Below are 23,785 nucleotides of genomic sequence, written 5' to 3' on the forward strand. Positions count from 1 at the left end.
CTAATAAGGTCAAAATTGACATTGCATAGTAGAGTAAATAAGTCATTTAATATTAAATTTTAATATGGGGTGCATTCAACATTTTGTGGGGTTAATATAAAAAGCCTTACTTTTTCTATTATTTTGAATGATTAAGTTTAGGGTTTGTATGTTTTTTTTTTTAATATTTGTTTTATATGTTTTCTTTGTAAAGATTTAGACATAAAATGTAAAAAGATGGTCATGTGCCAAGCACATGACACTTTCTAACAGAAAATTGGATGGAGTTAAAGATACTTAACGGTAGGGGGTCAATTGGCCACTTTAACATAGTTTAGGGGGTCAATTGGCCAAAAAAATAGTTCATGAGGGAAATTGACACTGACGTGATAGTTTAGGGGGTTAAATGACAGTTTACTCAATTATTTTTATATGTATGGTTTAAAGATCCTCGAATGTCACTTCTATAACTCAGTCATCCTCTTTTTTTTTTTTTTTTTTTTTAATACTTTAGAAAACAGGAATAGTGGGTTGTAAAAACTTTTAGGGCGGTTTGATGAGTCGGATAAAATAGATTGTGTACTTGTAATTCATGTCGAGCAACGAGTTACAAAACCCTTGTTACCTTGGATTTGAAATCTCAAATAGTATCTCATCCGTAATGTTGTTTACTCACATCAAATGGTAATAAAGATTCAAATCTATTTTAATTGATCATATCGCATCCTAATTTGCCCGCTAAATATGCCTTTAAGGGGAAATGTAAAACGATATGGGCTCAAAAGAATATGGATATTGCTGTGGACGGGCCTGGGTTGAGAGTGAGACAATAGCCCACCATCGATACGCCGTCGTCCCGCCCACCCACGCGGCTTTTCCTCCTCCTGCACAATAAACACCCAAACGAAAACACCATTTCTACTCATTAATCTCGAATTGTTTCCACTCATATTTTCTTCACATTTCAGAGCTTCTGCAGCAACTGCAATGCTCTCTGGTCGTAGCCGTTGCGTTAGAACTGTTGGAACTCGCGTCGGACCTCATAACTCTACTACCGGAAAGGCGCTTGCCTGTGAGCCCACTAGCCATTTTCCTGGGCACCCATTGATCTTCGCCGAGCTCGCTGCATTTTTCTCATCGTTTTCCTCGAGAAACTCCGACCCAGGTTCTGGTTTTAGCTCTGAATTCAAAGCTCGTTCTTTTGATATTGATGGTTTGGGAGATTCAAGTAATGGGTATGATAGAGCTAGGAAAATGGGTTCTGAAAATTTCGGGGATTTGAGTCTCTTAGGGAGTAGGAAGAATGGTTGCGATAATGATCAGAGCAAAAAGTTTGGTATTTTTTATGACATTGAAGGGTCTGATGGTGGAGAAGAAGAGAGTAGCGGTGATGAGGATGATGACGGTGGTGGTGGTGGTGATGGGGATTTAACGGTGTTGGATTCGTCGAATCGGGTTCACGAAAAAGGCGAAAACTTTAGGAGAGTTGATGGATATGAAGAGGAATTCAGGCATCCATTGGTGAGAGAGGTTTGTAGGTTAATTGAGTTTAGGTCAGGTTGGAGCCCTAAGCTTGAAGGGGAATTAAAGAACTTGTTAAGAAGCTTGAAGCCGAGGCAAGTTTGCGCCGTGTTGAAGTCTCAGAGTGATGAGAGAGTTGCTTTGAAGTTTTTCTATTGGGCTGATAGGCAGTGGAGGTATAAGCATCGCCCAGTTGTGTACTATGCAATGCTTGAGGTGTTAAGCAAGACTAAGTTGTGTCAAGGTGCTAAGAGGGTTCTCCGTCTTATGGCACGTAGAGGAATTGAGCGTAGCCCTGAAGCTTTTGGTTGTGTGATGGTGTCTTATAGCAGGGCGGGCAAGTTGAGGCATGCCCTGCGTGTGCTGACATTGATGCAGAAGGCCGGAGTTGAGCTTAATGTGTCAATGTGCAACACTGCAATTCATGTTTTGGTGATGGGGAATAAGTTGGAGAAGGCTTTGAGGGTGTTGGAAAGGATGCAACTTGTTGGAATTACACCAGATGTTGTCACCTATAATTGCTTGATAAAGGGGTATTGTGATGTGCATCGCGTCCAGGATGCATTGGAGCTGATTGATGAAATGCCGAAAAGAGGGTGCGTGCCGGATAAAGTTAGTTACTATACTGTGATGGGTTTCCTCTGTAAGGAGAATAGGGTCGAAGAAGTGAGGGGATTGATGGAGAAGATGATTAAGGACAGTGGATTGTTACCGGACCAGGTCACTTATAATAATCTTGTCCATGTGCTTTCTAAGCACGGTTATGGAGATGAGGCTCTTGAGTTTTTAAGGGAAGCTGAAGAGAGGGGACTTAGGTTTGATAAGGTTGGGTATAGTGCAATAGTTCATTCATTCTGTAAGGACGGTAGGATTGATAAGGCAAAAGAAATTGTGAATGAAATGTTCTCAAAAGGTTGCACTCCGGATGTTGTAACATACACTGCTGTTCTTGATGGGTATTGCCGGCTTGGGAAGGTGGATCAAGCTAAAAAGATGCTTCAACACATGTACAAGCATGGTTGCAGGCCTAATACCGTATCATATACAGCCTTATTAAACGGGCTTTGTCGTAGTCAAAACTCATTAGAGGCAAGAGAGATGATGAAAGTGAGTGAGGAAGAATGGTGGACTCCGAATGCCATCACTTATAGTGTTGTGATGCATGGGTTCCGTAGGGAAGGGAAATTAGTTGAGGCTTGTGATATCGTCAGAGAGATGGTTAATATGGGTTTTTTCCCAAACCCAGTTGAAATTAATTTACTAATTCAGTCTCTTTGCCGAGAAGGGAAGATAACTGAGGCTAAACGTTTCATGGAGGAGTGTCTAAGTAAGGGATGTGCAGTTAATGTTATAAATTTTACAACTGTGATTCATGGATATTGTCAAAAGGATGACTTGGACGCTGCTTTGTCATTGCTTGATGACATGTATCTGAGCAACAAACACCCAGACACGGTCACTTATACAACAGTGATCCATGCGTTGGGAAAGAATGGTCGAATACAAGAGGCGACCGAACTTATGAAGAAGATGCTGGGTAAAGGGTTGGATCCGACTCCAGTAACATACAGGACAGTCATCCACTGGTATTGTCAAATGGGTAAGGTTGACGAGTTATTACAATTATTGGAGAAGATGTTCTTAAGACAAAATTGCAAAACAGCATATAATCAAGTGATTGAGAAGCTTTGTAGTTTTGGGAACCTTGAGGAGGCTGATAAACTATTAGGTAAGGTGTTGAGAACAGCTTCTAGAGTCGATGCTAAGACGTGCCATTCTCTTATGGGTGGTTACTTAAGAAAAGGGGATCCTCTGTCAGCATACAAAGTGGCTTGTCGAATGTTCAACCGGAATCTTATTCCTGATTTAAAGTTATGTGAGAAGGTGACCAAGAGACTGATGTTAGATGGAAACTCCAAAGAGGCAGACAACCTAATGTTACGTTTTGTTGAGCGTGGATGCATATCAAACCAATATCAGGAACATTTGCAAAGCTAAAGAGAACCGTTCTGAGATCAGACTGCAAGAAGTATCGTTTCTCTCCATACAGCATCATCTGCTGCTGATGTTCTCTCATGAAGGGCTTTAGTATGGTAGGGCCTTCTTATCTTTATTGGTTTCTCAATCGTATAATGTCTCCGTATTTTCCTAGCTTTCTTCTCTATCTGAAGAATGTGAACTTATCTTGTATATTCATGAAATGTAATTGAGTATGGCCTTGGATAGGGAAGTCGTTTACTTGACCCCAGTGAACTAGTCAAGAGAGGCGTATGCACTAACCCTAGAGCCTCTGTGTCCCTTATGCAATTGCAGTAAGAAAACTCGCAAGAGTGGAGCTACATGTATCTTCCACAGCTGATGCTTTCAGAGACGTGCTTTTGTGAGCTTTCGGTGAATGGCTTCGTTTGAGTGTTTAATTTACTCTGAATAACTTCGAGCACCTAGCAAATAGAAACTACAAGTGTAACAGGTGCAGGCCTAGTCTTTTAAACGCGTGCTTGAATTATTATTGCGCCAAAATGTGTGGTACTTCAATGTTTGGAAACAAAGGAAGCTTATGTGGCTAAAAGTTGATGCAGATCTTCTTTTCCAGTGAATGGAATATAAGATTCCACAAGAAATGGAACCAAACTTCTCATAATGGTGCAACTCCTAAGAGCTGATTAGCGGAGATTAGGCGACTTAATTTTGAAGAGGGATCCGTTGATTTTTCTGTCTCGATCAATCCAAAAGGGTTTCCCGGCTGCAACAGAATGGTTTCTTCTTTACTGTGACCCATCAAACGTTATCTCATTATTGAATATCGACATTCAGTGCAACTATGTTGTGGGGCTTCACTTTTGCATTATTTGAAGAGATAAAACAATGGCTGCTTGACAGCCCATCCGCTGCCAAAGATTCTACTGTTGCAAGCATAAGCAGCTTAGTATCTCATTCAGCTCTGTGAGTAGCCTTTGTTTACTGCTGCTGTATATTCTTAAACTTCTGTAGCATTACTATGTTGATTAGTGCATTATTTGAGCTACCTGTTGAAACTTGTGGAACTAAAACACTTGCGTTTAGTTTCTGCCCATGTCGTCTCCTGCCATGTAAAATATCAGAGACTGAGTTCTTTCTTGTTCGAAGTATGCCTGTCTTGTGGATTCTGTTGTGAAACGTGTCCGGTCTTTACCGTATATTTGTCCCTAAGAATGCACAAACGTTTGTTTCGTAGTATGTAGTATGTAGTATGTAGTGCCTTGATTTGGTATATATTTTCATTCATTTCCTTGGATGCTGCTTGCATTGGGGAACATGTTACCGCTTGCGGAAGTAAAAGTCCATATGTTACATGCTTAATGCATAAAATCATCAGAGCGTAGCTTTTGGTTTTTTCGGGTTTTTCCAACGTGATGGTCAGTAATCGCGTGTGCACTACGTCTGCACCAGTACGTTTGCTTCTTCTTCCTCCTTTTTCTGGAGATGTTTATCTTGGATTGATGAATTTACTTTCGTTTCATGGCAGATTGAAAACGTCTTAAAATTGTTGTAAACTGAAATAGAAAGGAACGAAGTTACCAAAAAATGTAGAACCCTGGAGTGGTGAATGATTCTTGGGATAAGTCACGGACTAAGTCGCTCTCTTTAAGACGTTTCGCGGCTCTGCCCAAAGTGTGCAACCAGTTCACAAACACCACGTCGTCCCCAGGATAAAATAGCCCAGAACCTTCTTCTTCTGATAGGTTCTTCCTTGCACAATGAAAGAACCTTCGAACTCACATCTTTTCTATATGTTGCTTTCAGAACTTAATTTTAAAAAAGAATAAGATGTTGTTTCTTTTTCTCCTCTTTCTTTTCTTCGAAACAGGGAACATATATATATGCAAGACAATTAAATATACGTTTCAAATTTTTGATATTCAAGGGCTTGAAAATCTTTAATAATAAAAACTGAAGAAACCAAAACTATCAAATAAAAAATGTACATATTCAAACCTAACAAAAGGAACGTACAGGACCTAATCTTCTTCTCTATTCAGAGAAGGAATCCCACCATTTAACTTTCTTACGTTTCAAAAGTAGTGGATGAGATTACTCCTCATCAAAAGGTAGGATTAAATACAATTTAGGTTATATATATATATATATATGTTTAATGATTGTAATAAGTCCAAATATAAATACCACAACGAACAAAAACATAGCAATTAAAATATTTAAATAAAAACATATTTACTCCAACAATGTTTCATATTTTCGTGCCTGGCCGGCTCGATTGCTGCTTCTCTAGTCGATGTAATACGAAACTGAACGGGACAATGGCATCTGATCTTTCAACTATTTTCCCGTTTGAAGTACTTCAAAAGAAGCGATGCTGCAGAACTTGACACACTAAACAGCAAGACGTCTCCTACAGTACACCGGTGTAAGTGATGCACCGGAACTACGAACGTCCACTGCAGCGATGCATCCCACATGCCGTTGCATTGCAGAATTTTCGCAGCAAAACTGACGACCATATGTGTGATAAAGCTGATTTGAGCAACTTAGCCAGTTGTTTACAGTGAGCGCTAGAATAATTAAGGGGCGCATAATTGATGAAGCTTGAAGAGGCTGACATTATTGTGCCTAAAATATTAAAATGGATTGAAGGTGGCCCTTCAAAGGACTACTTATATTATTGTACCTACAACGGATAAGACCCCTTCCGTGTCTTCTCGCTCCTGTTGAGATGGCACACATAAGGGTGTGCATTTCCGTTGTAAGTAAGTCACTTTGCCTTCAAATACACGTTTACATTAAAGAAAATGCAGTTAACCGCACTATATAATCATTCTATTTTCAGTCATGTATGTTAAGTATAAACCCATGTGGCCAAAAGTCTCAAATTTTTCAGAAAGATTCTTAAGTTGAACCGCATATGTAATGCAAAAAGGGAAAAAGACGTAAAAAAGGGCCATCAAAGTGCTTTTCATGATTGCTTTCCTTTAATTATTTTATTCCAATATTCCATTCCCTTCCCCCTGTTACTGATTTTTTTTAATCATACATGACAACAAATCTTTGATGTTGAACGAGAATATTAGTCAATTATTATCCACACTTAATACTTTCATTTTTTTAGGAAAACTAATAAAAAAAGCTTTAAAACTTTAAGTTTTAATTAAAATGACAAAATTGTGTTGTAAGTGAATAGTACCATGAGTGACTTTTTAGAGTAAAAATATCATTTTCGTTAAAGTTAACAGTACCATGAGTGTTTCGTTAAAACTCCTCTTTGTTTTTTTTCTTCTAAACTTCTCTTCCCTTCCTCTCTTGAGTGGAAGAGACTTTTCAATGTGCCCAGAACACAGAGCGCTACATTAAGTGTAATAATACAATTGGTTGGAAACTTGAAGAAATTTTTTTTCAACTAATTGTATTATGAAGCTTGTTATGTCATACTGTGTTTCCTATGCACTGAAAAATTTATCCTTGATTGATAATTAACTTTGAAGTTAATTCTTTGTTTAATTATTAGCATAAAGCATAAGACATGTAGTAAGTGGTATCATATGATTGGGTTTTGTCCACGCTTCACAAACCGAATTGAGACTTTGAAATTGCACTTATACATACCAAGTTTTGTACTAGCATAGTCAAAAGTGTTCATTCCACCATGCATACATTGTCAACTACTATTGCCTTTTCAAAAAATAACTAGTTAAGTTAGAGAAAATTTTTGGTATGTTCTTTTTATTACAATAACTCTCATATTAATTAATAGTATATGGAGTCGATGAGATTCACAAGAATCATACAATACAGAGAATATCATACTTTAACAACAAGTGTCTTACAAATGATGTAATAGGACAACTATAACTCAAATTTTTTCTCTCGTTAAACTAGATAGCTCTCTACGTCAACACTCAACAAACATTTTCATTTTATGTTTTATTGAAGAGAGTTGGTATTAAAAATGTCATTTTAAGCTAATCCCTTATTACGCAACAAAACAGTATATCAAAGCAGGGCATACTCATATTAACTCTATGATCTAGTGATATAATACTCTTCACTTGAAGTTGAAGGTTTCAAGTTTATCGCACTTGGTAATGAGTTTGATATCTAAATAGTACAACTGGCTTGTGAGGTTTACCCCCAAATTCGAATCCTAAGTTCTCACTTACTTGATATTAATTAGTTATAAATTAATTAATTAAATTTCTTTTTTGCAAAGGGAATCACTTACCAACCAAAGGTGTTAGGTTCGGAAAAATACAAAAATAGTGGGATTCAACAAACATAAGCATAAAACTTACCCAAAATCCAAAAAGAAAAGTTTGGTAAAAAATGACCTTGGATGATCTTTGTGAGGACAAATTAAGCAATGAATTGCAAACCCCATAAGAAATGAATTTTTCTTTCTTTCCTTCTTTGCGTATCTTATTTACTTTTTACTTTTAAATTATATAAATTAAAAAAAATCCATAAATATGTACAAAGAAAGTATAAAAAAAGCGTGTAGAAATTATTTTTTTCTACGAAATCAACCGAATTCCCCTCTAATTTCCAGAGAAGCAATGAGCCTGTGTTGTGCATCACACCATCCTTCACACATTACATTTTTGAAGAAAATTGAGGTTCTAGGGTTTAGAGTTCCTTAACGTATGACAAACTTTTGAGCCTAACTCGTAGATTACACTAATCGGATGATGTAGAGCACTTATGATCATTAGACTTCACACATGAGACAACTTGCTCTGATACCATAAAAAAGTTGAGATTTCACTATAAAACCAATCGGTAGCTCAATTACTTTTAAGCACATGCAATGTCGTTTCTTTTCTCGATGTGAGATTTAGTACTCTCAGTGCACATCCTCAAGTGTGACGAATTTGCAAGCCTAACACGTAGACAACACAAATAAGTTAATGTAGATCACGTGTGACCGTTGAGCTTCATACATTCATACATGAAACATACCGCGAAGAAAATTAAAATTCCACCATAAAATTAATTGTCAATATAAAAAATATCCCAAAAACTTCATATGTAAAATCTCTTCTTTTTCCGACATAGAATTCATAGTAACACATTCCATCATCAACATTTCCAATCATCACAAAACTCATCACATTCATAAAGAAATTAGAGGGCCCAACTAACCCCATCCAAAATATAAAAAAGTAGGAGACTTTGTCACAAAGTTCCATTTGTTCATATCATATATATCATACGATCTCTTCTTCCTTCTTCTGTATATATAATCCGCCGGAAAAATGGACGAGTCGTGGCGCATGCGCATGGGATTAATGCCAGGCCTCCCGCGGCGGCGCTCCGCTGAGCACGCCTCCACGAGCTCTATATTTGCTGCCGCGGCCGCCAAAGACTCCCATATGACGCTTGATCCCGACGACTTTGCCGACGTATTCGGCGGACCGCCGCGGAGCGTACTTCCGCGCCAACTCTCCCGCGGCTCGACTTCCTTCCACGAGGAGATTTTCCGGCCGCCGAATTTCTGCTCTACCGCGAAGAATAGCGGGGGAAGCTTGCCGGCGTTTAGAATTCCGGCGAGGAACGAGGGGTTTTATTGTGATATTTTTGGATCGGGCGACGATGGCCGCCAGCGGAAGTCGAGAGAGCGCTCGAGGCCGAACTCGAAGGCGAAATCGAACTCGTCTTCGGTACTGAGCTCCGAGGAGCTGAGTCCTCTCCGGCCGGTCATCGGAGATGACGTGGCATTCTCCTCCTTCGCTTCGAAGCTCAGGTAGTTTGCTGTAGTGGCTGTGTCAGTTCGCGGTACGGCCAACTGTTTTTGCTGCTGTTATTTAGTTTGACGATTATACCCTTGATATTGCTTTAAATTTGCTTTCATTCTGCCTTGAATTTGGTTAAATACTAGAGAACTTTAACGAAAAGTTTCTGGTACTGTTTATTTTAACAAAAGATCACATTTTTACACTAAAAAGTCAAAGTCAATTCTGGTACTATTCACTTTACTCTTTATTTTGTCCTTATCATTAAAACTTAAAGTTTTAAAGCCATTTTCATTAGTTTTCCTTAAATACTAAGGGTATTTAAATCTTGTTTTTGGCCAAAATATTTGGATTTTAAATAAAAAATAACTATTCTTAAGAATTATTATTAGTGTTTTAATTTATTTATGCCTTGGATTTATTGGGTTGGTACCAAGTAAATTTAAGATTTTGGTTGGATAAAATAGCTCAAATATTTTAACATTTGAGTGAAGTTAACTAAGTTAAAATATTTTAAGCACTTTTTTTTTTGGGAAACTTGATATAACTCCAATTTTTTAAGCTAATAGTAAGAATGGTCCAATTTATTAAAATAAGTTCAATTTTTTTAATTTAATTATTTAATTATCAATAATTATCTCTTAAAAGAAAAAACTTATTGTAAAAATCAAATTTCTTCTTAATTATCTCTTTGATTATCTCTTTTTATATATATATATATATTGTTATTTCTTGTTCTTCCTCCTGTTTTAACCCATTTATAGATTTTTTTTTAATTTTTATAATCAACCTATATCATAGGTTAATTATATTTATCTACCTATATAACAAATTCTTTTTCATAGTCAACCTGTCACATATTAATGTGTCTTGCTTGTAGGTATATTATGTTTTTTTCTACCTTTTAGTTAGGTTTCATATCTCACTTGTAGGTATAATATACATTTATATATTTTGCTACTTGACTTAGGGTATAATGTTTTGCAGATAGATTTATGTTAGTATATTAATTTTTTTTTTGTTTATAAGATATTAATTAGATATTTTGGAGTTGAAAAATGCATAATATTAAAAGATTTTAATTGATTTTTAATATTTTTAGAAAATATAAAAGGAGTATAAAAGAAATAAAAATATATAATTAGATAACTTGAGTCATTCCTAAAAATACTCTATGTTTTATGGACCTGGATCTAAAAGCCCCTTTTTTCTTTTTTGTTAAGCAATGCGTACATGTTGCGTCAATTAAATCTTAATAATTTTATCAGAGTATGCATCATTTGGCATTTAGACGCAGTACAAAAATGCGGCATTTATAGCATTACTCTTTTTTTTTTTGAACAAACGATATTATCTACAATAAATGGGAGGGGTGGACTTAGCCTCATAATGGACTAGCAATAATGTGGTTCAAACTCGCATTTAGCAAGAATCGAACTTAAAACCTCTCACTTACAAGTGAAGAGGAATACCACTAGATTGTAGTACCAAGTGGCGGCATTACTCTTAATCAAAAGATTAAGATCCAATTTATATTTCAAAAAAATTAGTAATCCAATTATCAATGAGTTTTCTCAACTCAAACATATTCTTGATTGCTACAGACCACTAAATGTACCATGTCGATGGAACTCATCAACTATGAAGCCAACAGAGGAACACCCAAAGAAACAAGGCACATCAGCTCTGCATTGCAACCCTCTTTCCTTCACTGAAAACCAAGTCATGGAAAAATTATATGATGAAAAGCTCAGGAGCTCCAACAATTTCGGATTCACAAGGAAGGTCTTGTCCCCAGAAACCATTAGTGTTGGTCCCAATTCTTGTCGAAGCGTCAAATTACCTGTGGATGATCTGGAGCTCCCCTCACCATCCTCAGCAGTCTCTTCACTCTGCCAAGAACATGAGATTAAATCCGGGATTTGGGATCGCGTTTTGCGGGAGAAAGAAGTGGGGGTATTGGAACAAGAAGAAGAAGAAGATGATGAAGTGATGAGCTCTTATGTGATTGAGATCAATTCTGATCAGCAAAGAGAAGAAGCAGTTGGTATTGAAGAAGCAATTGCATGGGCTAAAGAGAGGTTTCAAACACACAGTAATTCCGAGAAAGAAGGGAGCTTGACACAACAAGACAATCAGCAGTCGATGGATGAAGGTGATTTTTGTTACTCTCTAAACTAAACCCGAAACCTTGAATCCTAAACCCTGGAATTTCAAATTATGCATGAGTACTAACTATATATTGGTGAAGTCACGATTTAGTTTTTGAACTATCACCTTAGTGAAAATTAGGTCTCTGAATTATTTTTTCGGTAAAATAAGTCCCTAAATTCATTACAAATTGCTAATTTCATCCCTACTATTATATTCAAAGCTGTTTTATCCAATTTTTCGTCACCTTAAGTCACTTGACACGCTTTAGAGTGTAATACCATCAGTTTCTTGTCTATAAGCCCTTAACATTTCATATAGGTTGCGAATTTAATGTCTAATTTACCCTCAAAAGTTAACTTACACTATTTCTTTATGAAAAAAACTATCAATTTATCCTTCAAAGTTAACTCCATACACTATTTCTTTATGAAAAACTACCAATCTGTCCTCCAATGTGTATTACATGCAAGTAACGTGACTTAAATTGACGAAAAATTGAATATAGTAGCTTCAAATATAACATTAGGGATGTAATTGGCAGATTTTTATAATTCAGGAACTAATTTTTCTAAAAAAATAGTTTAGGGACCTAATTTTCACTAAGGTGATAATTCAAGGACTAAATTGGCTGTTTACCCTGTAATATATATATGGATCATTCAGGTAGGTCTAATGTGGATGAGTACTCAGATCATCAGCAGCAAGATGAACTACTTGTTGAATTGACTCAATCTCCAGAGGTAAATTATTTTGGTTAATTTTGAAGGCACGGGGCGAACTGTATTCTGTGTGTATATATACATTATTTATCATTTTTCCAACATCGACTTGTTGGGTAGGATGAAGAGGAAAGGACACGGATAACTGAAGACGAAAGGAAACCTTCAGAGAAAGATGTAAGCTCTCTCTTCTTGCATGATATTCTGCTGCATAAATTTGTACTTGGAATAATCATACCATAAGTTTGAGCAATGCTTTGTGTCTTGTATATTATTACAGTTGGAATTGGAGCTCTTGGATGAAGACATAAGGTTATGGTCATCTGGCAAGGAATCCAACATTCGTATGCTGCTTTCGACGCTACACCATGTAAGTAAAGATCTTTGGATTTACTTCGAATAATTAGCACTGCTCGGCTCCTTACGGATAAAGATTTGTTTCTTCTTACGTGCGAATATATAACTTATTGAAAGCACAACTGAAAACGTTTATGCATGCGGATCAAACTCTGATTAATCCGTAAGGAGGATCGACCACTGACTTACATGGTTTGTTTTGTGTGGTGTTGACTGGGGATCAGATTGTGTGGCCCAACAGTGGATGGTATGCAATTCCATTGACAAGCCTAAAAGAAAGTTCACAGGTGAAGAAAGCCTATCAGAAAGCAAGGCTGTGCCTCCACCCGGACAAACTGCAACAAAGAGGAGCAACATCTGCTCAAAAATATATTGCTGAAAAGGCCTTCACCATCCTCCAGGTAAATAAATATTTGGTTATCTATCGAGAACTAAAACCTCGTGGTCCATTTTGAAAAACAGCTCCCCGCCTCGAGGGATAAATTACTAACCCTAATTGTTAACAAAGAACAGTCAGACTAATTCTGACAAGTAATGATGTGGGAACTGTAGGATGCATGGGCTGTGTTCATCTCCAAAGATGTATTCATTATTTAGTGGATGATCTGAATTACTATTGCCTTTTGAACTCATTTTTTACTCCAAGGTTGCAAGTGAAGAATAAGCATCAGCAACTTTGTATGAAAACTCGGCCGCTATCCTTTCCTTGTGGAAAATATGTACATTAATTTGTTCGATTAACTGCGTTTGGGTTTTTGTATCTGTATATTTTATTTTCGAGTCCCTTTTGACTCTCATACAAAGTCCCGTCCTGTACGGACCGTCCAGACGTGTTGAGAAAATCATATTTCTACTCAATGTTCTATTAACTTTGATTACGTTTGTAAAATCATCATTTAGAAAGGTGATCTCGCAAGGAGAAATTCTAAGAAACGATCGGCGGAAGGACCATGCATATAACCACGGACAAAACCTTGGCCTCCTGTATGGAGGAATGAATTATATGACACGGGTACACCACCACTAACGATTACACATGGATTGTAGTAGTTGGCTGCTTGGTGTTTCGCTCCGTTTATGTAACCCATTTTCTCACAACCTTCATCTTGCTCAGCATCAACAAGATGTAGTTCTGCATGCCATTTTCGTTCGGAGAAGCCGATGAATAACATTTAAACATTTTAAGAACCAGGAAAGGCAAACCAAAATACTCTAAGCATCCTCCAAACATCGGAAATCAGAGACGAAAGTCGCTACTAGCTTCACTCTTGAAGCCGAGCCGAATACGATCCAATTACATCATTTGATCAGAATCTGGGGACGTTGTGTGTGATATCATCCTTAATTACTCCAGAGTTTAATTTACACAATGAAGGGTAAAGTGAATTTTACAAAACGAAATGTAGTCGGCGGAACAAATTTTGGAAAAGAAAACGAAATGATTGAAAGAATATGATGAAGAAAACCGAATGGTCCCTCGTCCTTAGGGGGACAATGAAGTTCAATATAAGGGCAATGACAAATAATTGAACTTCGACACCTTATTAATGTCAATATGGTGCCAGATCTTCTCCATCACTTGGTTCTTGTAATGACTATGTGGGTGAGATCTAGGAGTGCCCTCCTCGATTTTCTGACATTCTCGTCTTCGCTCTCGGGCAGAGATTCGATTGCTGCTGCGGCAAGGTTTGCGTGTTTTGTGGCTAGCTCCCTTGTCCTGTGTATTCCGCGGCTCCTACCTAGATAGTCAAGAGCCTGTAGAAATATACCATGAAAACCAATAAGAATTGAACATAATAAAACTAAGACGACTGCATTAAACCATTTATATTCATTCAAAAATTGTTTCCTTTTTCTGCTCTTCACCTCTCATTAATAAAATTTCATGAACAATACTGGTTAGAGTTGGACATTTAATGAGCGGCGAAAATTAGGAAACGGAGGATCTCTTTGTTGTTGAGAGGGTTGCCCAAAAGCAGTATATAAGGGCGTACCCAGTAAAACTTACAAGTAAACCAGATAAAAAGATGGCAACTAGGGTTGCTGTTTCCATTATTATATAGTTTTAAGACATTATAAAGTTTTAAGACCACAATGGATCTATCTAAAGCTGGACGACAGAAACAGGTTTTGACGGGCAGTACTTCAAAACAATGCCAAACTAGCCCACAACAGCACTTACTGAGGACTAGTCTCAGTCTTTGCACTATCGGGTGGCAGATTTCTCAAACTTAATATTGCTTTTTAAAGGGATTACTACATCATGCTTGACGTCTGCCAAGACGGATTTAGAAGTAATTCCAAACATCTGACATGCCAAACTCTTGACCAATGAAATGAGTCAAAACTGTCGAATTTTAAAAGAAAAGTTGGCCATTGGCTGTAGAAATTTTCAATATCAGCTACTAATAATGGAATTGCAGGAAAGACTTTCAACGAAAAGAAAAAACAGATCGCATTCATCATGAAATCGCATCACAATCACACTAAAATAAAACAGTACAGTAATAAAACTTGTGAAGCAAACTATGCAAACTTACGAGTTCAATATTTGCAGGGTTGTTGTCAAGGCCCTGTTCAACAACTGTACGCAACTGAGGAAACTCTTCCATGGCAAACAATATTGGAGCAGTTACGATGCCCTACAAAACAATTATATAGTAGCACAAAATTATGACAAATAACCAAAAAAGTAAGGGGGCTCTCAATCATGAAAGTTGAAAACATAGCATGACATGATTTAGAATAGTTAAGGATTTCTCTCAATTTACTATGAACTGAAAAACTGATACTTGGTTTCAACACGCTAAAATACTGGCCATGAAATACATAGTATCTTAAGGTCAAGTGCACCATGCATTTTCTTCATAGAAAATGCAAGCAAGCAAGCTTGTTGAGCATGCAAATATGGAAAAGAAAGGAAAGAATGAAAGATGAATACTGTTATTGCAAATTAGAAAAACCGAAACATTTTAAGGCTGATAGACACAGATATACTCTCACTTTAAGCTACCAAACTCAGCCATGAGATGTACCTAGCTCAGTAAGGAGCAGGAGAGAGACAAATCTCACGTGTTCAAACATAGAAATAGGGTTTTTCTATTTAAACACCACATCCTAGCTAAGTTCACGCCACCACTTAAGTCTAATTTGTTTTAAATTTTTAATTGTATGAAAAGACAAAAGAAGACATATATCTATTTAGACCCCATAAACCCTAATCTTTTTTAAAAACAAAATAAAAACCTTCATCTTCCTCTATCGCTCATCTTTCTGTACCACTTGAGTTCATACTTATCTACACATCAACCTATAAAACTTACTTGAGTTCATGCTTGATAGGAATCCAGGTGGCTGCTGAACTTAGTGATTAGGGTTTGATATAGAAATGGGGCAATTCATGTTCGATTGGAATCGGGATTGATAACAACTAAAACACATCCAAACATGTCATGTATCTGTTGGTGGGGGTGGTGTTAGTGTTTAAGGATGTTTTTGGAATAATATGGTGAACTGAGCAGAAGTTAAAATTTAAAATTTTAAGGGGGTGTAGAAAGAAATTGGGGTGAAGTCAGATGAGAGATCGTGTTTAAATAGAAAAACTCTAGAAATATTCCATTACCAATCAACACTTACATGGCGGATGTCAGATAAAGAGCCCTTTCCAAGTGAAGCTGATGTGCCCGTAAAATCAAGAACGTCATCTATTAATTGAAATGCCAATCCCTGAAGGAAAAAAATTAGTCAGCTTGATACACACACACGCACATCGACCCATCAATCGAACATGCATGTCAAAAAACCATCGGAAAATATACATTGTTTGAGCATATAATTATTATTTCTCTCTATATGTGCTTCTGTTTGGAACATGACTATTAAAATCATAAAAAGATCCTAGAATTACGCTTGCTCGTCAAGAAAATTAGACAAAAGAATTCCAAGAGCTTACTCACCAGATTTTTTCCATACTCATAAGCCAACGTAGCAACTTCAGTTGTATGCCCAGCAAGAACGGCAATTGCCTTGCAACTATTTGAAATCAGTGATGCAGTCTTGAAATATGTCTTTTGTATATAAAATTCCATGCTGCAACAAATTCCAAATTTGATCATAATTAGCAATACTTAAATCTTAAAGAAACCTGAATCAAGACATCTATAGAAAAAAAATCCGTGTATATACATAACATCAACAATGATTTGCTCACACTCAACTAATTGAAGCTTTTGCAAATGGAAGATTGAGTATTGTAAGTATGAATAATGCATGCCTATTTTGTCTCCCGCACTTCCGCTCTCTCTACAACACGCTTCGTTGTAAGTTGTAATAGCCCCCAACTTAAATTTTTTCCTCTATATAATCCCCAATTCTCACCCCTAAGTGGCATTATTCAAGAATTTTTTCATGTATTCAAAAACTATAAAGATGAGCAGCACACTACATACAAGACGAGACAAGCCAAATCCCAACCTAATAATGCCACCCTATAGATATACTTCTATAACATAGTAGTTTATTACCTCAAGGGAAAAGAAACAAATATCAAGATGTCAATGTTTTACAAACACTACATGGCCTAAACATCTACTCACATCATGTATCACGCAAATAGAAAAAAAGCAAACAAAAATGTAAACATATGACAGAAGCAGCAGAGCAGTGTACCTACAACGTTGATCAGATGTGGTAGTCATTTGCATGGTTTCACCTGTCACAAGATGCTCAACAACCGTTGACAGTAATGATACAACCTACAAATGCACAAAAATGATGCAAAAACATGTTAAAACAACTAAAGTGAATGCGCATCCTTGTGTCTGTGATACTTGGGAATATGACTATGAAAAGGTATGGGATCCATGTCCAGACTTGCTGAAATTTCAGGCAGATCACCTTCATACTTCACTGGTGGATGATAATGTTGAAGGTTGTCGTGTTTGGTGATGAAAAAATTGATTCAGTAGTTTATCCCCGAGTGTGAAAGTTCATAAGAAGGAAGGGGGAGGCAAAACTAAATTAACTGCCTTGCTTGACAAGATAAGGAGCTGACCCATTTGATTGAATAAAATATATCAGGGATTTTTCTCTTTCGTATTACTTGTTTGGCCTTAAGATACTTTATTCTTGCTCCACATCTTTCGTAGTAGCTTACATGACATGGAACATTGCAATGTGCTAAAAGTAATAAGCAAGGGCATCGAGGTCGACCTGGAAGATAGTATGGACCTTGGCAATATACCATTCCAAAATGAGCCCCAAATCCCAGTCATTAAGGAACTGACAACACTCCCTCCCCACCCCCACCTCCCTGCAGCCTGACCCCACCAAATAAACTTTCTAGTTATAGGCTAATAAGAATCAAGATTATGCGTTAAATCTAAATAACATTTTTTCAACATAGGGATGAAATAAAACTCCTCTAAGCATAGTCTGCCAGAACAGCATATCGAATATGTGGACCTTTGTAGCCAAGTCTCTCATATCCCTAATATCAGAAACAATATGAGCCAAAAAGCATGAAATATAGTCCCACGTGTTATTGCTCATCTCAGTATATTAGTACATAATAATCCATCCGTACCTCTGTGTTTCTCAAAGACGCAAGTGCGACACAAGCTCGGGAAAGCAGAAAATCCCCTGCTAAAACAGCTAACTGCATTCAATAGTGGAAAGATGAGTATCATATCATACAAAACCCATTCATAACTCTGTATGTTCCCAAAGCAGAATCATTATTAATAACGGAAAGAAAAAAGGGAAAAAATTGATATAGTACTGCAATCAATCTCACATTCTATTAAAATGTTCAATAGTTTAGCAATAATTAATATCATTCGGCGGGAGGGGTGATCAGCAGCAGCCATGTGTCCCCTTCCCCTTTTAGATATCAAAATAAGCTCTTCTAGGAATGGAAATTACATAACTAGCAGCTGTCCCAAATAGCGTTTAATAGAAAACATACCATTCCTTCATGTTCTGGGCCTTTATCATATTGATTGTTGGATATCATCCAACGACTAGAACATGATATGGGCCTTGTTTAAATGCTAAATGTGATGCATATGGACACTCTTATACATATGTAAAATTATCACAGAAACTCTCCAAAACTCCAACAAACACATTCGTCCCTATACCTTTGATTAAAATGTAAGTAACTTTTGAAGAGAGAAGAAGAAATGTGTCAAAATGAATTATGTTCTTCTAAGAAAAGGCAATTTGACCAATTTAAAGGAACCAAAAGCACACCTTATTTCCCATTACACAATTTAATGAACCAACACCACGCCTTGTGTCTGCATCATCCAATACATCATCATGTAGAAGACTTGCCACCTGACACATAAAAATAGTTACGTTACAAGCTTTTTTTGGCTTCAATCTTGAGAACAATATCATATCCTCAATGTCAACAACTTACTCATTAAACATTATAACACATATACCATTCCTATCAAGTGTAACTAGATTTTTCACAGAAATTCACTGATACAGTACATGCTAAGTTAATAATATTACTGTAGATAACTTGCTGGGGCGGAAAGGTAAGATGATACATTTACGCTTACCAAAAATTTAGGGGAAAAAGGAGTTCTAATTCGAACAAGTGCAACTCAGAAAGAATTTATAACAACCCATTAAAAACAGTTTTGGAAGGACACGAATGAATCTAGGGATTCCCCACAGACAATGCATGTTATTAGTACACTAGAAAACGATTTTTTTTCTAGTAATATGTACTATGTAGCATATATATTAAAATAAAAAACGATACCAACAAAACCACTAGCAATGATATAACTAACATGAATCATCTCTGTAACTTCTGCTATACATTGTTGTCTTGCGCGTAGCTCTGTTGACAAAGCCTCTCGCAACTGCGTAGGAGGTTCAGGTACAGTGATATTCAAAGCAGTTGACATCAGCAATAAGACCTGCGTATAGAATAAATTGAGCAACTTTTAACCTTGACGACAATCATAATTCCTGAAAACATAAAGTTGGGATCAAGAGTTTGCATGTTAGACACAGAACAATAATCTTCAGCCACTTATCTATTCCAACGGATTCTCCTAAGAGTACAAGACAGAAGGCAATTTACTAAATAATATATAGCAAGAAAATATCCAGTATACAGCATCTTGATATTCTGTGAAACAGAGAAAGTGAAACAATGAAATAGTACTATTTATATTACCGTGGGACGAAACCTCTTTCCTTCTACCCCCATTTTAAAGAAGTATTCGGCAGCGGAGGCAAGCTTAGGGACCTGGAATCAAGAACAAATCTGATCCATGATCATATGATATAACATTTGAATCTTATGAAACCATCAGGATCAACCCTCCATTCTAACATGTATGTCCTTAGCGTAAAATCAATGAAATCCAAGGAGACAGAAAATAGATATACCTCAGCAACTACCATTGCCCGCAACCTGTTTGCAATAATTGACAGTTCATCGGAAACAAGTGAGAATGGGTCAAGTGGTTCCTGAAAATCAGTATGTAAGCACATTGGTAGAGTGGACAAACAAAATTATCTATGACGAAAGAAAACTAAAGTTTCTAAGAGAATGGTACATGAGAATTTTGAACCTTGACAACGACGACAAGTTAAACTTACTTTCAACTTTGTAATTGGCCACAAGAAACAATAAACATCTCATACATTTCGCTCAAGAGGCTGATCTCACATAAACTAACTACTTAAACTTTTGCATAATCAGCCAGGATTCAATTAAAAAAATAACACCCCGGAAACTCGAAATTTTCATGCTTTCATACATTTGACATTGAACTTCCAAATGGGCGTGTGGGAAAATTAAAAAACAACCATAAATATGAATACCCAAAAACCTCACCTCAACCATGGAGCTGCTTTGCTGGTGAATTTGGTGCTTCGAAACATGGAAAACCGGCGGCAAGCCCCACGAAAAGAACTCTCTGCAACCCATAATCTACCAACACACAACCAATCAAAACCCTGAAACATAACATAATACAAACACATTCCCAAAACTTTCAATCTCAGAGATTTACGGAGCGAAGTTACCTTCTGGGTCGAATCACTCAGCGACTGAGAGTAAGCGCTGGCGGCAACGAACTGCGGGTCCCGGCGATGGGAAAGAAAACACCGACACAACCCATTGAAGCTGCTTCTTTGAATCCGAGAAAATCCCCGCGAAAATAACATACTTTTCTTTTCTCTGTCGCAGTAAAACTGAAAGCGATTTAAAGGGACGAACTTTAAGAGAGAGAGAGAGAGAGTTTCAGAGAGTTTTTTGGGTTTTTTTGGGAGAGGAGGGTCAAAGTGGAAGAAGAAGAAGGAACGCCTAAGGGAGGAGAGAGGTGTGTGGCTTATGTGTAAGCGCCACAGCCATGTGACGAATTGACGACCGCCAAACGCAGACCATGTAACAAAACGCGCACTTTTGCTTCCTAAATTCCTCCTACTCAAGGTTTAGTTTTACGGACCTAGCTTCTATATATTCTCATTTTTTTTTATTTGTACGGTCACGATTAAATCACGTTAATATTTTATATCATTATTAATTTTTATCTTATTATCTATATAAAAAATCAATATAAAATATTAACGTAGCATAACCGTTACCGCACAAAATAAGAAGAGATGAAAGTGTATGGGAACTGGGAGCACCGAGAAGCCGCATCCTATTTTTACACAATTAAGTGCCAATAATGCTGCAAAAGTTGCAATTATTTTGAAAGGGAAGGTTCCTATTAGGGTTTAAGTAAAAGAGTGCAAATGATATTTTTATTTTTATTAGATGAAAAGGGTTTACACGTAGAAAGATCTTAATCACCAGAACCATTCATCATTCGCTCGACTTGTGGACTTTAGATAGACTGATTGTTTATAGACAATGATACTTTTACATTTAAAAGAGCGAGGAGTTTCGATTAAACCATACAATGAACTAGTCATAATAATTTAATGTCAAATCCACTTTTTATGAAAAATCAAATTTTAGTGATCAGAAATTTCACCAAACCATAATGTAGACAATTTAAAATTTATAAATTTTTCCACACCCCGCATATTATTCACCAATTTTTACCTCGTACATCTTTCTTGATGTTTTATCATTGATCTACTTTAATTCATTTGATCTGACGGCTAAAAACTAAAAGAGTGTGTAAGAAGTAAAAATAAAATTATATTAAAATTTTAGTGGTCAAGAAGGGAGAATCAAACACATTATCTCGGGTGCATGATAAATGCGCTCTTAACTAAACGATTTACAAGCTTAGAAGAAACTATACATCTTGGATAACCTTGTACAACGAGCTGTGCTCAATGCTCATCTGATCCACCCCCTAATTCCCTGAGCAAGTCCCTAAACTCCTCATCTGTGCTCTTAAGCATCAATGGCAAAGGCACTTCCACTCCCCTCTCCACAACCTCCATGTCCTTGGAGGTAAGAGAGGGCCGGTTTTGAGCTGGCTTTTCACACTTGAGGCAAGCAATCTAGGGCACTTGTTGATGACCTTTCGGAAGTTGTTATCCGGGACTTTAAGGTCTTCAGAGAGGAAGACGAAAACCGGGTTGAGGTCGGACTTGATGCTGGAGGTGAGGATGTTGGGGCACATCCCAAAGATCTTGGCCAGGTCCTTTTGGTGGATGCCTTTGGAGTGGAGGAAGGAGATGACGGAGCGGATGGAGTCGAGAGTCGCGGAGCGGAGATTAGGGTTTTCGGAGAGGGCTTTGCCTGCATCAACTCGCATGATTTCAAGGCAGAGGATTTTCTCTTTGAATTGGAGGGAGAGTTTAGTGCGGGTGGGTGTGTAGAGAGGATACTTGTGGAGCAGGCTTTTGGGTTTTGCAGCCAATTGGGTGTCTAGATTAGATGATGATGCCTGGGAATTGAAGGGAGTAGAAGAAGATTTAGAAGAGCAGCAGAGAGATGATTGCAGTCTTGCAGAGCTGCTGCTGCTGAAAATGGCATGGGTTTTTTTGGAGAGGGAGGGAGAGAGTTTTTCTTTTCTTTTTTTGTCTGTTGAAATATCATCCGCTGGGAAGTCTTTAAGGAAAACTAATGAAAGTGACTTACGTTGAGTTTTAACAACAACAACAACAACAAAATCTTTTCCCACTAAGTGGGGTCGGCTATGTGAATCCTTACTTTGAGTTTTAAAGATAAGAACAAAATAAAAAGAAAATGAATAGTATCAGAATTGATTTAAAATAAACAGTACCATAAACTTTTCATTAAAGTTCCCAAGTTTTTAACTGTATGGGTGGACAGGGAGTAACACCTGGCAGTTTGGTTGAATCTGATTGGTTGAGATTGGATTTCAAAGACTGTTTGCGGATTAAATCCAGACCTTGCATACCAATGGAAACAGAGTGAAAAGAGTGGATGAAAATCTAAAGGGAAGTGATTCCCGTAGACCATTTGTTCTCCCTGCACATCCATGTTTACTTCTGGCTTTGGAATAATCAGGAGTCGGGAAATAAACAAGGGTGTGCGGATATCTATTTCCCAAATCTAGCCTCCCCTAATTATCAGTGGTGTTTGAGTACAACATTTGCAAAACAACAAAATGCTTCAAAACATCGAATTGGGACAAACACGGAATAAAATTTATTCATCGGTGGAGCAAAGGAAGGGTTCCCATCACTGCCCATAAGAAATCTCACTTGACACTATCACAGTTCACCATAACGTGCAGTCTAAAGACGTTATAACAACATTACAGCAAAATTCAGGAAATTATGATTGTTCAAGCATGTCCGTTCGATGAGTCATAAACAAAAACCTTTAACGAAAGTAAAGACAAGGAAGTTAAACTCCTCTGCATGAGAATGCTTCTAAAATTCTTACCAGAACAAAATCGCATCTAAAATTGCGGCGATTATGAAAATTACACCGCCGTAAAGAGGGGGAATAGGGGGAGCGGCTCCAGTTGCAACTAGTGAAACTTTGCTCTCAATCTTCTTTCGACACTGAATGAGGTTTCTGATCCTGCGAGGAACGCATAAACAAATATATTAAAATAAAAAGCGCCAAAGAAAAAGATTGTTGGTTTTGTAATATATAGAAGATGCAGATCATTTTAGCTGTGCAGTTAGCACCAATTTTACAGAACTGTAATGAAACAGTAATGATTATCTTACTTAGTAGTCAGCACCAACAGAAACTGAGTTTCCTACCCACGATATTCACCCCCTCGTGGGTAGTTATAATCATTTCAGCAAACTGTAACTTCTTGATGCAGATTTACAGAGATATAAAACCACGTGTTTGCTAATGAAATATGACTATGAATCCTTTCAAGACTACCAAAAGAGCTTCGTTCTACTGAA

The 23,785-nt window shown here is 37.2% G+C and overlaps 3 protein-coding genes across 4 annotated transcripts; 2 read left to right on the top strand and 1 right to left on the bottom strand.

Moving 5' to 3' along the window:
* The first annotated feature begins 896 nt into the window (after positions 1–896).
* LOC103435021 (pentatricopeptide repeat-containing protein At1g09900) lies at positions 897–4,625 on the top strand. The gene is made up of 2 exons (XM_008373412.4): positions 897–3,593; positions 3,814–4,625. Exon 1 carries the CDS (start codon positions 967–969, stop codon positions 3,496–3,498), a length of 2,532 nt encoding a protein of 843 aa, XP_008371634.1. The 5' UTR covers positions 897–966; the 3' UTR covers positions 3,499–3,593; positions 3,814–4,625.
* A 3,921-nt stretch (positions 4,626–8,546) lies between these two features.
* On the top strand, positions 8,547–13,309 carry LOC103435020 (uncharacterized). Of its 2 annotated transcripts, none has more exons than XM_008373410.4 (7): positions 8,547–9,232; positions 10,826–11,376; positions 12,039–12,115; positions 12,215–12,271; positions 12,375–12,464; positions 12,676–12,852; positions 13,004–13,309. In XM_008373410.4, the coding sequence occupies exons 1-7, from the start codon at positions 8,745–8,747 to the stop codon at positions 13,046–13,048; spliced, it is 1,485 nt and encodes a 494-aa protein (XP_008371632.1). In that variant the 5' UTR covers positions 8,547–8,744; the 3' UTR covers positions 13,049–13,309. The 2 variants fall into 2 exon arrangements, with proteins under 2 accessions (XP_008371632.1, XP_070663042.1); XM_070806941.1 differs by having other exon boundaries at positions 12,066–12,115.
* Positions 13,310–13,753: 444 nt separating this feature from the next.
* LOC103435019 (solanesyl diphosphate synthase 3, chloroplastic/mitochondrial-like) lies at positions 13,754–20,888 on the bottom strand. Its single transcript, XM_008373408.4, has 12 exons — positions 20,510–20,888; positions 20,319–20,414; positions 19,868–19,948; positions 19,653–19,724; positions 19,261–19,389; positions 18,704–18,790; positions 18,036–18,107; positions 17,120–17,205; positions 16,408–16,540; positions 16,088–16,177; positions 14,992–15,093; positions 13,754–14,206 (listed from the first exon to the last, which is right to left on the bottom strand). Exons 1-12 carry the CDS (start codon positions 20,648–20,650, stop codon positions 14,027–14,029), a joined length of 1,269 nt encoding a protein of 422 aa, XP_008371630.2. The 5' UTR covers positions 20,651–20,888; the 3' UTR covers positions 13,754–14,026.
* Between the last annotated feature and the right edge of the window lie 2,897 nt (positions 20,889–23,785).

The sequence above is a fragment of the Malus domestica genome, chromosome 10, assembly GCF_042453785.1.
Source record: "Malus domestica chromosome 10, GDT2T_hap1".
In the NCBI taxonomy this organism is placed as follows: domain Eukaryota; kingdom Viridiplantae; phylum Streptophyta; class Magnoliopsida; order Rosales; family Rosaceae; genus Malus; species Malus domestica.

What these genes read in the sequence shown, in the direction of transcription:
- LOC103435019 (XM_008373408.4), bottom strand. Translation starts at nt 20,650, where the DNA reads ATGTTATTTTCGCGGGGATTTTCTCGGATTCAAAGAAGCAGCTTCAAT. An exon ending in GAAAGAGGTTTCGTCCCACG is followed by an intron (nt 19,390 to 19,652) that starts GTAATATAAATA and finishes TTCTATACGCAG; the next exon opens with GTCTTATTGCTGATGTCAAC. An exon ending in ACCCTGCAAATATTGAACTC is followed by an intron (nt 14,207 to 14,991) that starts GTAAGTTTGCAT and finishes ATATTTCTACAG; the next exon opens with GCTCTTGACTATCTAGGTAG.
- LOC103435021 (XM_008373412.4), top strand. Translation starts at nt 967, where the DNA reads ATGCTCTCTGGTCGTAGCCGTTGCGTTAGAACTGTTGGAACTCGCGTC.
- LOC103435020 (XM_008373410.4), top strand. Translation starts at nt 8,745, where the DNA reads ATGGACGAGTCGTGGCGCATGCGCATGGGATTAATGCCAGGCCTCCCG. An exon ending in GGAAACCTTCAGAGAAAGAT is followed by an intron (nt 12,272 to 12,374) that starts GTAAGCTCTCTC and finishes ATATTATTACAG; the next exon opens with TTGGAATTGGAGCTCTTGGA. An exon ending in TGCTTTCGACGCTACACCAT is followed by an intron (nt 12,465 to 12,675) that starts GTAAGTAAAGAT and finishes ACTGGGGATCAG; the next exon opens with ATTGTGTGGCCCAACAGTGG.